The 12,668-nt window shown below is 39.9% G+C and overlaps 1 protein-coding gene across 1 annotated transcript; it reads right to left on the reverse strand.

Annotated features, from left to right (window-relative positions):
• Positions 1-827: 827 nt before the first annotated feature.
• On the reverse strand, positions 828-11,652 carry snrpc (small nuclear ribonucleoprotein polypeptide C). The gene is made up of 6 exons (XM_004547519.5): positions 11,550-11,652; positions 5,654-5,696; positions 5,424-5,532; positions 3,982-4,041; positions 1,985-2,089; positions 828-1,336 (listed from the first exon to the last, which is right to left on the reverse strand). The coding sequence occupies exons 1-6, from the start codon at positions 11,555-11,557 to the stop codon at positions 1,212-1,214; spliced, it is 450 nt and encodes a 149-aa protein (XP_004547576.1). The 5' UTR covers positions 11,558-11,652; the 3' UTR covers positions 828-1,211.
• Positions 11,653-12,668: the final 1,016 nt, after the last annotated feature.

The following is a 12,668-nucleotide window of genomic DNA, read 5'->3' on the forward strand; positions in this document are numbered from 1 at the left end:
ACCACCAAAAAGCTTGAAAGACCACAAGGATGATTGCAAGTTTTATTCTTTGGTTAATAAAAACAACTTCACAACATCTAATCTAGTGACATCTTGCAAGTAAAGAAAACTCTTGAGGAGGAAAGTGTATCATGTCCAAAATCTTTGCAATTTTCAGAATGACTGGAAAAGGAACATCTCATTATCGGAAGCATGCTGCATCCGTGAAACAGATGAGCATCTAGTTACCAGTGTTTTATGTTGTGACTGCTGATTGACACAGCAGGATGAATTCTGCAGTGTACAGAGATATACTTACTACCCTGATTCAAACAAACCAGCGTTTCACTCCCATGTATGACACAAAGCGCACTGCAAAAGTAACCCAAAGAAATTGGATATTGTTCTATGTCCAAATCCATCACTTGATTTCAACCCAGTAGCGCACGGCTTTCATTCACTGACAACAAAACTGAAGGCAGAGAAAACATCACAAGCAAGAAGCAACTGAATGTGATGCTCTGCCAGGCCTGGCAAGTAACAGCATTTAGTGATGTCCATGAGCTGTGGATTTCAACTAGTTACTGACTGCAAATGATTTTCATAGTATTAAAAATGATTGTTTTGTCCAATCAAATTGAGCCTCTGAAAATCACACATCAGTTAAAGTCACATCAGTTAATACTACAGAAATGGTTAGATTGTGACTGACTTACAATCAACAGTGGTGTTGTACGGAGGCAACATTACGAGTTTTATTAAAATTTTTGATTGATAAAGTAAATGCTTTAATACTGGCTTGGCTTAGAGTCTGAACATAAAGGTTTAAATAATTACAAGGAAACAGGTTTTTAAATCAACATTTTATTCCTCCAACCATTGTAACAAAGTACAAAAACATTTAAAATCTAAAACAAAGCAAAACCTTAGTGATGAACATTGTCAAATCAAACCTGCTTCTCTTATGTGTTCGTTGAATATCAGGGGAAAAAAAAAAAAAGTTCTTCCAATCATACACTTCAAAATGACAAGATTTGTATGGATATTATCATAAATACCAGGAAATGAAGTATTTATACAGAAATGACATAATTTAAATGTATGTTCAAGGTTGAAGACAGGCTGAGCAGGCTTAAAAAAAAAATAAAAAAAATAAAAAGAGTTTAAGCCAAGTGTCCTCCGTACACAGCGGCTCTTGATGGAAACAAACAAAGCACAAAGTCCACTCAGCCTTATCTGTCTGGTCTCATCATGCCCGGCCTCACCGGCGGCATCATCATCGGTCGAGGATGACGCATCATGTTTGGTGGTCCTGGCATCATCTGCATGGGTCCTCCCATTGGTGGCCTCATGCCTCCTAGATGTAATGGTGATGGCATACACAGCTTTAGGTATTATTCATTACACCAGTTTACCCAAACGCCCACATCAGTGCGCTGACAGACTTTTTCAAATAACCTCCTTGTCTTTTGTCTCATCGGGCCACCAAGGCACAGAAATGTGTGATTGCTTAAGATATTTAAATTTTGCCAAAACTGATTCAAAAGATATTGATTTTACAGTGATATAAAAGCAAAAGAAAGGCTGCCAATCAGGAAAGAGAATTCACACACAATAGAATAATAAATAAATATTCAAATAACCCTGTGTGGTCAACAGCTTCATCTGCATGTGTGGTCATTGCTTATGAACACACTCTTGTTTAACAAACTTTTCAAATGACTTGACTATGTTCAAATGTTTCTGTATCATGTTGAATAAATATCAATTAAAAATGGAACTAGGGCCAGGCCACACCTTCAGGTAATACCAAATTTTATCACAAGATGGCGCAACAAGTTTAATGACACCTTTACTTAACCGGCGAGGCATTTATAGCACATCCTTATTTACAATGCTGTAGTATTGGCAGTAAGATTTAAAAGAAACAGAAGTTAAAACAACAGCAACTGTTGGGGTTTAAAAAAAAGAAAAGAAAAAAAAATTAAGGAAAAATGTTTCTTACCAGGCCCACCGGGCATCATGCCATGTGGTGGAGGCCCCATCATAGGCATCATTGGAGGACCTCCCATTGGGGGTGTTGGTAGCATGCCTGGACGAGGAGGACCAGCTGCATTTGAGACAGAAAAATGCCAGTGCACAATTAATGTTAAGACTCTGTACAAGTGCACAGAAATTTACATGTCAAAATCCCATAGAGTGAATCACAGTATATGCAAAGAGCCTCATTTACAGTGATATTTGACCAACAAGAGAAAACAAATATCCAACAACAGACAAAGCTTATGCTCACTACAGCTCTAAGGGATCGTTTTATTGGTTGCAGTTTTATCATCACTATCTTTGACCTTGTTTTTTTTTTTTTCTCCTTCTCTTTGATCAATAAATCTGCAAACTTGTCAGTTTTGTTGTTCCCCTTAATTCATTTTCACGCATGAGCTCAATGTTGGGAATTTTTAAAGAGTTTCCCTGTAGCACCACAGCAGGCGACCGTTCACTTAGATGCATTCTCACTCCTGGAAATCATAAAATAATTGAAGCGAGGTGCTTCCTGGTGGGGGGGGAAAATAGATTAGTCAACTTTTCTAAAAGACAACACTCAGCATACAGCCAAAATAGAGTACCAGCTAATGGATGAGGTTAAACATGTTAAAAATACTGGATGTGTATTTAAGCAGCATTTAATAACTAATAATTACATTATTCAGTATTAAATTCAGGGTTTTTAAATCTCACTGATAAGTGCAGTACTTTACACTGCATAACACCTAACAGTTTGCCTATGCTAATGTTAGTGCTAGCACCAGTAGCCATCTTTCCTTGCAGGCTAATCTGCACATAACTGTGCAGAATATGGTTACACACTGCCGTGTTGGAAGTAAACCAAACATGCAACTGTTTATTTCTAGGTTAAAGTACTGTAGAACCACACCCACCAGTATGTTCAACCATCATTTCTTTTACCTCCCACTTTGCTTGTTTTCAACCTACACTAACAGAGAAAGAGCTGCTGCTGTCTGTTAGGGCTGCAGTGGTGGATGATGGTGTACGGCCTCTTAACATCTTGCAACCACAAGATTAATAAACATTAATAAACTATTTATTTATTAATTTATGTGATTAGAGTTGCCACAGTCAGTTAGAGTGGGGGTAACTCAACATATGTTTACCATTAACTTTGTCGTGCAGGTTTGTGGTCACAGTTTTACCACAATTTGGAATTTAAAAAACAAAACAAAATTTTATTTACCAAAAAAAATATATATATATAATAATTTATTTTCACACAACACTGAGAAATTGCTCGTAGTTGCCCTTCCTTGCACATAAACACACAACAAGAGACAATCTGCTTCAAATGCATTCTCACTACTGGCAATAATACAATAATATAAGCAAAAGGTGCTTCTTAGATAGCACTTGCAGGAGGCACATCATGTTCTGTCTCCTGCAAGCGCTACCCAAGAAGCACCTTAAAGTGAATTTACTCAACTTTACAGGGACTAGTTACATATGAACTCAATCTGACATTACTTAAGGAATGTGTGCTTTTGTCTGATCTCACAGGGTCAGATGCATCTCTAGCATACACGCTAGATGCATGTAATAAGTTTAGATGCTGAATACAAAGGCTCTTATTTAAAAGCTTTAAAACGCTAATAATTGGCACATAGTCTGGACTTAATACACGTTTAAGCAATCCCAACCTGAGTCATAAATCCAGCTTTCAGGAAATATATATATAAAAATACTGAATTTTTTTTTTTTTCATGTCATGAGATGCTTTATTCATGCAAATTAATTGTTAGTTATCCTGTGGATATGACTGCTAAAGCTCCACATGTATGGCTTCTTGTTAGTCTAGTTAAATTCACTTCATTCCAATTAAAAAGAAAATGTTAACAAAATTTCCCATATGGTTATGAATTTATAAAAAGCCAGTGTCCATGTTATGGTTGGTTAATTAAATTAGATTAGTACCAAGTGTAAAGATGGACTCACCTGGGGGAGGGCCACCTGGGAACGGTGTGGGAGGAATCTTTCCCTGTTGAAATGCGGCCGCTGTTGGCAGAAAAGACAAAATTAAAAACACACACACACAAAAAAAAAAAGACATTTTTCATGAAGATTATGAATCCTGTACAGATCCCAATCTAACTTCAGTGCAATGCTCTACATATGGAGTCCAACAAATGGGATCTTTTTAAATGGGAGAGGAAGTAACATAAAAGTGACTTCAAAAAACTAAATCATGTGTCATGTTTAAAAGCCACAAAGAAGAACTTAGTCTGTAAAACAACAGATTCCTCCACAGTGGACAAAAACACTCATGAGCTTTGCATTTTATATATGGATTAGTGGTATGTAATCTCATAGGCCCAAGTAAGATGGTGTATAGAGCCCACTGGTTAAGCAGGGAACTTGGATATCCTACATGAGTGCAAAAGCATGCCCGTGTGGGATATGTAACAGGCTTTTACTGTCTGCCTCTAAACCAGCTTACTAAATATGGAAAAGAGCATGCGGTGCCTACATTAAGCATATAGACGGTTTGCTGTACAGTGGTCCCTCGTTATAACGTGGTTCACGTTTCGCGGATTTTTTTTGTGCAATTTTGCATGCTTTTTTTTTTTTTTAAATTACAGTGCATTGTGTTCTGCGTCCTGATCGGTTGTAGACAATCGTCAAACAATCTCCGCCATGCCGTGTCACCTGTCCAGTACAGAATGTGTTCAGCTTGTCAAATTTAAATAAATCTTCGATCGCTAGCAGTGTGACTCTGAAGTGCTGTACTATATGTTTGTAAGTTTTCTCCCCAACAAGCACAACAATGTCGACGAAACGTTTTGCACCGTCAAAGGCACCTGCAGTAGCACCCAAAAGGCAGAGGAAGATGCTCACCATCGCACAAAAAGTTGGACTTCTGGACATGCTAAAGGAAGGTAGAAGTTACCGTATTTTTCGGATTATAATATAATACTGGACTTATTTTTCTACGAAGATTTGAACTTTGAGGGTGTTTAAACAAGAGAGAAAAGTGTGAAAATCTTCTTGCCTGTCTGAGAAAAGTGTGTGTAGTGAGGGGTTTTACAGCCTTAAAACATCTATAATAACAGTAAAAAATAAAGTTGGCTACTTCGCGGATTTCACCTATCGCAGGTTATTTTTAGAACGCAACTCCCGCGATAAACGACGGACCACTGTACAAGCAAATAAAAACATCACTGATACTGCCACTAGAGGGCACTTTCACATTTACGATAGGCTTGTTGGACAAGTGATCTGTATCCAGAAGAGCTCAGAGTCAGAACAGAGTTTCTCCCCTGATCAAAACATGTTTTGTCATCAGGAGACTATGACTCAAGCTTCCTAATCTTACCTCAAACCAAAGCCTATAGTAATTTTATTCTTGACACAAGACATTCAGACAATAATATTCTTACTTGTTTTATCAATCAGACTCTGTGCTTGCTCCTCCATCCATTTCTGGTAGTAATCTTTCACATTTTCTTTGTGCTTTCGGCCACTGCAGTGGGTTTTCCTCACTGACGGCTTAAACAGAAACAGAGTAAAACCATGAGATATTTAACTGGAACAGAAAAGACACACACACACACGCGCGCGCACACGCTAATGCCTTTCAACAATTTGATATGATACAAACAAAACTTACCGAATCATGTGTAAGGTAGGTATCACAGTAGTCACAGTAAAACCTGAGGATTAAAAAAACAAAACCAAAAAAACCCAGAGGTTAACTTTTTAGTATTTGTGTTGTTTTTTTTTTTGTTTTTTTTGTTTTTTAAATCCAGACCTTTTAAATATGACCAATCGGAGATATTATAATTCTGATCATTTATCAGTACATATCCATATTTCTATATCTATGTATAAAAACTAAAGCTGACACTTGTGAGACTTGCCTTTGTGTCAAAGTAACTGAGGATACAATACAGAAGAACATGAAGGAGATTTTCCTGTCCTGGCATTTTATAGCAGATGACACCTTTAAAAATATTCTGCAGTAGATCAACAACAGGCAAATACCATGAATCAACATATGAATATTACCTTATGCTTTTGAAGGTAAAGTTACAGCGGTTTTATTAGAGACGCAGCTAAGCGTTTTGAAATTTTGCATAATTTGTAAAGGTTTAATTTCTTCAGTACTGAAGAGCAAAAATTTGGCTTTCTTGCCAGAGGTCAATAAATAAAATAAAAACAAACAAACGCGCTTTGTGTTTACATCTTTTTGCTGAATCAGTTTACCTGCTCTCATTTGCCGTTTTAGCTGTTTGGCGTTTTTTTTTTTTTTTTTTTTTTTTAATAGTTTGTTGAGCTTTAACCTGAAATCCTGGCGTTTCTGGCAAAATACATGTATATTTAAAATAGGGCTGGGCCATATCATACCATTCACAGTAATACCGGTATAATTTCGGGCAATGATAAGAAAATGAAATATTGCAATAGAATATGGGTAAAACGCACATGCGCAGTGCCTTTCTTTACATATGCACATGGAGGAAAAAGAGTGCCGGTGACAGCGAATGAGAAGGGCGAACGCGGATCGTTGAAACGGATGAACCAGAATTGGTTTGTAAAAATGCTGCAACTTCAGTGGTGTGGAACTGGTTTAGCTTTCGCCCGTCAGATACACAACATAGCTCTGTATTTGGTAGCGCATGCTAGCGGGCTGTCGTTATTACTGTGTTTTTTGGAAAATATGACACACTTAAAATAAATCCTTTGATTTTTCTGAAAATCGGCAGTGCCCCTAATAAAATCCCGTGTGCCTTATGTATGAATTCTGGTTGTGTTTACTGACCTCAAAACGATTTTATGTGGTATACACACACAATATCTTTTAGTGCGCATGCGCCAACCAGCGTGCAGCCTGTTACAGTCGCTCCTGCTTTTCTCTTAGTTTAGCTCTTTTTTCTTACGTATTCTTTTTTTTCCTGACTTGTATTTTCCTCCGTTTTCTATCTCTTACTCAATCATGTGGATTGAGAGAGTTTTTGTTCTTCTGGTGGCCGTGGAACTGTTACTTTTATCAAGGAACGGGACCGCGGCACATCTCCTACACGCACGGACTGTTTACTCCAGAGATCAGCTGATCGCCCTGATGCCGGCCGGTTCGCTGGCCAGGCCCGCAGAAGTACCAGCTGAAATTTGGAGGAAAACACATCGGGGATGCAGAGGTCAAGGACAGAAGAGAAGAAAAAAGGTGACGGTGAGACAGCGGAGGCTCGAAGCGAGGAGGAGGTTTAAACCGTGTCTGCCGTCTATCGTGATGGGTAATGTGCGATCGTTGGCAATTAAAATCGACGAGCTCTCAGCACTGGTACGGAGTCAGAGGGAATACCGAGAGTGTAGCCTGATGTGTTTCACCGAATCATGGCTGCACCAGGACATTCCCGATGAGAATGCTTCCGTGGAAGGCTTCCACACTGTTCGGGCGGACAGGGACAGCATCGCTAGCGGTAAGCGGAAAGGAGGTGGGCTTGCTGTTTTAGTTAACAACCGGTGGTGTAACCCTGCCAACATAATCAAAGAAAGGATTTGTTGCCCAGACACTGAACTGTGTGCTGTTGGACTCAGGCCGTATTATTTACCCAGGGAATTCTCTCACGTCATCTTGGTGGCTGTTTATGTTCCCCCCTCTGCTAACCCCACAGCTGCATGTGACACTATCCACTCTGCCATAGCTCGGCTACAGACTCAGCACCCGAGTGCCTTTATTGTGATCTCGGGTGACTTCAACCATGTATCACTGGACAATACACTACCAACATTCAAACAATATGTGGACTGTCCCACCAGGGGAGAGAAAACTTTAGACTTACTGTATGCTAACGTCAAGGATGCATACAGCTCCTCCTCCCTCCCCCCACTTGGTAGGTCAGATCATAACCTGATTCACCTCACCCCCCGCTATGTGCCAATTGTGAGGAGGGAACCTGTGACCACCAGGACTGTTAGGAGGTGGTCAGAGGAGGCAATAGCGGAACTACAGGGCTGTTTCGAGGTGACCGACTGGGAAACACTCTGTGAGCCTCACGCCGAGGACATCAATGGGCTTACTGAGTGTATCACAGACTACATAACTTTCTGCACCGACTCCATTGTTCCAGCTCAGACTGTTCATTGTTACCCAAATAACAAGCCGTGGGTGACTAAGGACATCAAAGCCCTCCTCAACAACAAGAAGAGGGCTTTCAGAGGGGGCAACAAAGAGGAGGTGAGGAAGGTCCAGGTGTTACTAAAGGACAAGATCAGAGAGGCTAAGGACAATTACAGGAGGAAGCTGGAGTGGAAACTCCAGCAGAACAGCATGAGAGAGGTGTGGAGGGGCATGAAGACCATCACTGGATTCAGGCCAACCAACAGCAGGGGAGCTGAGGGAGGTGAGAATAGAGCCGACGAGTTGAATCTGTTTTTCAATAGATTCGACACCACAGTGTCTGCTCCCACCCCCACAACCTCACCTGTAGTCAGCCTGGAATCCAGAGCCACACCACTGTGCCAGCCTCTCTCTTCACATGTTGCCTCCTGTGAGATTCCTGACACCCCTCCCCCACCCATCACCTTCACTCAATACCAGGTTGAGATGCAAATGAGGAGACTTCACTCAGGCAAGTCTGCTGGACCAGACGGAGTGAGTCCCCTCGTCCTCAAGACCTGTGCCCCCCAGCTGTGTGGAGTCTTTCATAAACTGTTTATGCTGAGTCTGAGTCTGCAGAGGGTCCCGGTGATGTGGAAGACATCATGCCTCGTCCCTGTACCAAAGACGCCTCGTCCCAGTGGCCCCCAGGATTACAGGCCCGTGGCACTGACCTCCCACATCATGAAGACCCTGGAAAGGCTCATCCTGGACCAGCTGCGACCCATAGTAAGACCACACCTGGATCCCCTTCAGTTCGCTTATCACCCTCGTCTCGGAACTGAGGACGCCATCATCTACCTGCTCAATCGTGTCTACACCCATCTGGACCAGCCGGCGAGCACTGTGAGGGTCATGTTTTTTGACTTTTCCAGTGCTTTCAACACCATCAGGCCGACCCTCCTGGGTGATAAGTTATCAGCGATGCAGGTGGATGCTTCTCTGGTGTCCTGGATTGTTGATTACCTGACAGGAAGACCACAATATGTACGTCTCCCACAGTGTGTGTCTGACAAGGTGATCAGCAACACAGGGGCACCACAGGGGACTGTCCTCTCCCCCTTCCTCTTCACCCTCTACACCACAGACTTCAGCCACTGCACAGAGACATGCCATCTTCAGAAGTTTTCTGATGACTCTGCGGTGGTTGGATGCATCAGCAGGGATGATGAGACAGAGTACCGGGCTGTGGTCGACTCCTTTGTCACGTGGTGTGAGCAGAATCATCTGCAGCTCAACGTGGCAAAGACCAAGGAACTGATCGTGGACTTCAGGAAGACCAGGAAACACTTGACCCCTGTTTCAATTCAGGGGGTCAGTGTTGACATTGTGGAGGACTATAAATACCTTGGAGTACACATTGACAATAAACTGGACTGGGCTAAAAACACCACAGCCCTTTACAGGAAGGGCCAGAGTCGTCTCTATTTTTTGAGGCGACTGAGGTCCTTCAACATCTGCCAGAAAATGCTGAGGATTTTCTATGAGTCTGTTGTGGCCAGTGCGATCCTCTATGCTGTTGCATGCTGGGGGAGCAGGCTGAGGGTTGCAGATGCCAACAGACTTAATAAACTAATCCGTAAGGCCAGCAATGTTGTGGGGATGGAGCTGGACTCCCTCAAGGTGGTGTCGGAGAGGCGGATGCTGTCCAAGATAAAGACAATGTTGGATAACACCTCCCACCCACTCCATGACATGCTGGTCAGTCACAGGAGCACGTTCAGTGAGAGACTGAGATTACCGAAAAGCACCACTGAACGACACAGGAAATCATTCCTGCCTGTGGCCATCTCCCTGTACAACGCATCCACTTAACACACTGGTTACTGCTACAACTACACATGTTTCTTTTCCAACTATTTATTTATGAGTGACTTATGTATGTATGTATGTATGTATGTATGTATGTATGTATGTATGTATGTATGTATGTATGTATGTATGTATGTGTATATATATATATATATATATATATTGTACTATTCTTAGTTAGTGTATTGTCTGTCTTGTCTTAATGTTGGTTTAAAATGGAGCACTGTAACAAAAAATAATTTCCCCCAGGGATCAATAAAGTATTCTGATATTACCGTATTGTGTGTGTATAACCTCTTTTTAAGTTTTGTGGATATTCTACACAGGCACGCTGGTTTGATTTTCTTGGGATGCTCAGCACATCAAACCTTGAAGCAGATGGACTACAGCAAAAGAAGACCATACTGGGTGTCACTAAAGTCTGCTAAGAACAGGAAAATGAGGCAACAATTCACACCAAATCGTTGCCTTGGCAGACAAAAGATTGAAAATATGTTTTCTGGTCTGACGAGTCGCTACTTCTGTTGTGATATTTGAACGGTCAGAGACTGGTGGAAGCAGCATAAAATGCTGGATCCATCCTGCCTTGTATCAATGGTTCACGGTTTGATGGTCAATAATCCAGGTAAGGAAATCCCATAAGGTTTATTGAGTTCATCTGTAAATAACATTTTTCAGTGGGAAAAGTATGGATGAGAAATTAAACTATTCACCCACTGAAAATGCTGCATCCAAATAAAATGAATCAACTTTTAAACAACATGGTGTACCTGAGTAATGTCCAGCCCTTTAGAAACCACAGTTTTCCAACAGGGTAACACCATGTCACATGTCAGCTCAAATCACCACTACACAAAATATTCCCTCTAATATATCCTTTTGTATATTAGAAGTGTGTTGTAAAGGAGAATGCATTTTTTAAGTAACATATGCTCCATGCAGGTGTTAGAAAATGTCCACCTAGATTTTGAGATGCCCTACATGAAAAGTCCCTCCCGGCTGGAAATATTTACCTTTCACAAAGGATAGCATGTATACTTCTGTGGTCATGCAAGAAATGTTTACATTATTCTTATTTTTCAGAAATAGATAAGATATTCTCGGGCCAGATGACTCACTAATTTTAGCTAAAAAAGACTTTTAAAAAAAGGCAAACGCCACTGTAATTCTGCGGGAAAAAACAATGAAAAGTTTGAACTAAATACACATTTGTTTGTTGGACCATTAGGAACCGCGAGAAAACTCGAACAAAACAGTGAATTGCTCTGTAGTTTAGATATTTGTTAAGCGTATTACACAAATTACGTAAGCCTCAATAGAAACCATTGAGAGACTGATCTGTTCAATATCACAGACCCATGACTTCACTATCTGTCGATATTTGCTGGTAAACGTTTATGTTGGCTTTCGCTCCAGCAAATAGCCAGAGCCCAGACACAGCTTACAGCCTCGGTCTGAGCATACCCCGGTTATTAGTCTCCAGGGTTTTTCTTACCACCAATTCTTACTTAATTTAAATACAAACGCACACCAATGCTGTTAAACGAAATAGGTAGAAGACTTATCAGTAAAAACAAATTTTATGTGAACTTACTTCGGCATGTTTCACAGGAACCTCCACCAGAAAGCGCGACGCCGGTGCTCCCAATAAGCGTTCCGACAAGATATGGAGACCTACACAAATTTAGTTCCGCCTAAAATCGTGCTATGGAAAATTACATGGTTTTCTTTCTTCTGTTGGTATTTAGTTGTTATCACAGCCATGGCTTAAGTCACAAATTAGCATGTATGTGGCATGTATTGGCTTTAACTTGTTAACCCAGTTTCTAAAACCATATATTAGATTTAGTAGTTTGTTAACTGCAAATGACATGAATTGAATTTTGTATGTGTTGTATGTGCTTTTTCTTTAGTTATTGATGAACTCACAAGTTAGTTGTGATTTAAATACAGTAGATGAAAAGTACAATGATAATAATAATAATAATAATAATAATTTTTTGACATTTAGTGATTTCCATTACTATTAGGCAGTACATACTACCCCTGCATGTAAATGACGTAATTACATTCGTAAGTGCAACCAAAATCAGCAACTTTCAAACAAACAAACTAATTACATTTTTTAAACCCACCATATTATTTGTACCAATAATAAAACAATTATATTTTGCAATCCAGTTAAAAAAAAGAAGGTGGTGCAGATAAAGGGCACCATTTACATGTATGTAGTAGATTCAGTGTTGTTCAAAACAAAAACAAAAAAAACCCCAACATAAATAAAATAAATGTGTTCATTTCTCCCAAGACACTGGACAGGAAATGTTGTCAAAAGCACTATATTCATATAACCCCTTATATTGATAATGAACAACACAAGTTTTTTAAAACTTTGTATTCATTTATCATTTATAAAATTGAAAAATGGGGATTTTGAAGCATGACATTGATACATAAAATATGATTATGTGAATAGATAAAAGATTAGGTACATGAGGTATAATGTTAAACTGTGAAAATTTGATATATGTAAATGATATATACAGATCGTTATTGATTTATATATTTCTTTCCTGTATGTTGAATTTTGCTTTCAAGCATAATCACTTCATAGAAAGGTTAAGGAAAAGTACATCTTTAAAAAAGTGAGTTTTTATAATTCTGAAAAATTTTATATGTGTAATTAAATTCTAATTCTAATTCAAATTTTATA

Source organism: Maylandia zebra, linkage group LG5 (assembly GCF_041146795.1).
Source record: "Maylandia zebra isolate NMK-2024a linkage group LG5, Mzebra_GT3a, whole genome shotgun sequence".
Lineage (NCBI taxonomy): Eukaryota > Metazoa > Chordata > Actinopteri > Cichliformes > Cichlidae > Maylandia > Maylandia zebra.

Coding starts and splice junctions, on each gene's coding strand:
- snrpc (XM_004547519.5), bottom strand. Junction 5,533..5,653: donor CCTACCTTACACATGATTCG/GTAAGTTTTGTT, acceptor TTTCTGTTTAAG/CCGTCAGTGAGGAAAACCCA. Junction 2,090..3,981: donor CCCAGGTGGCCCTCCCCCAG/GTGAGTCCATCT, acceptor TCTCAAATGCAG/CTGGTCCTCCTCGTCCAGGC.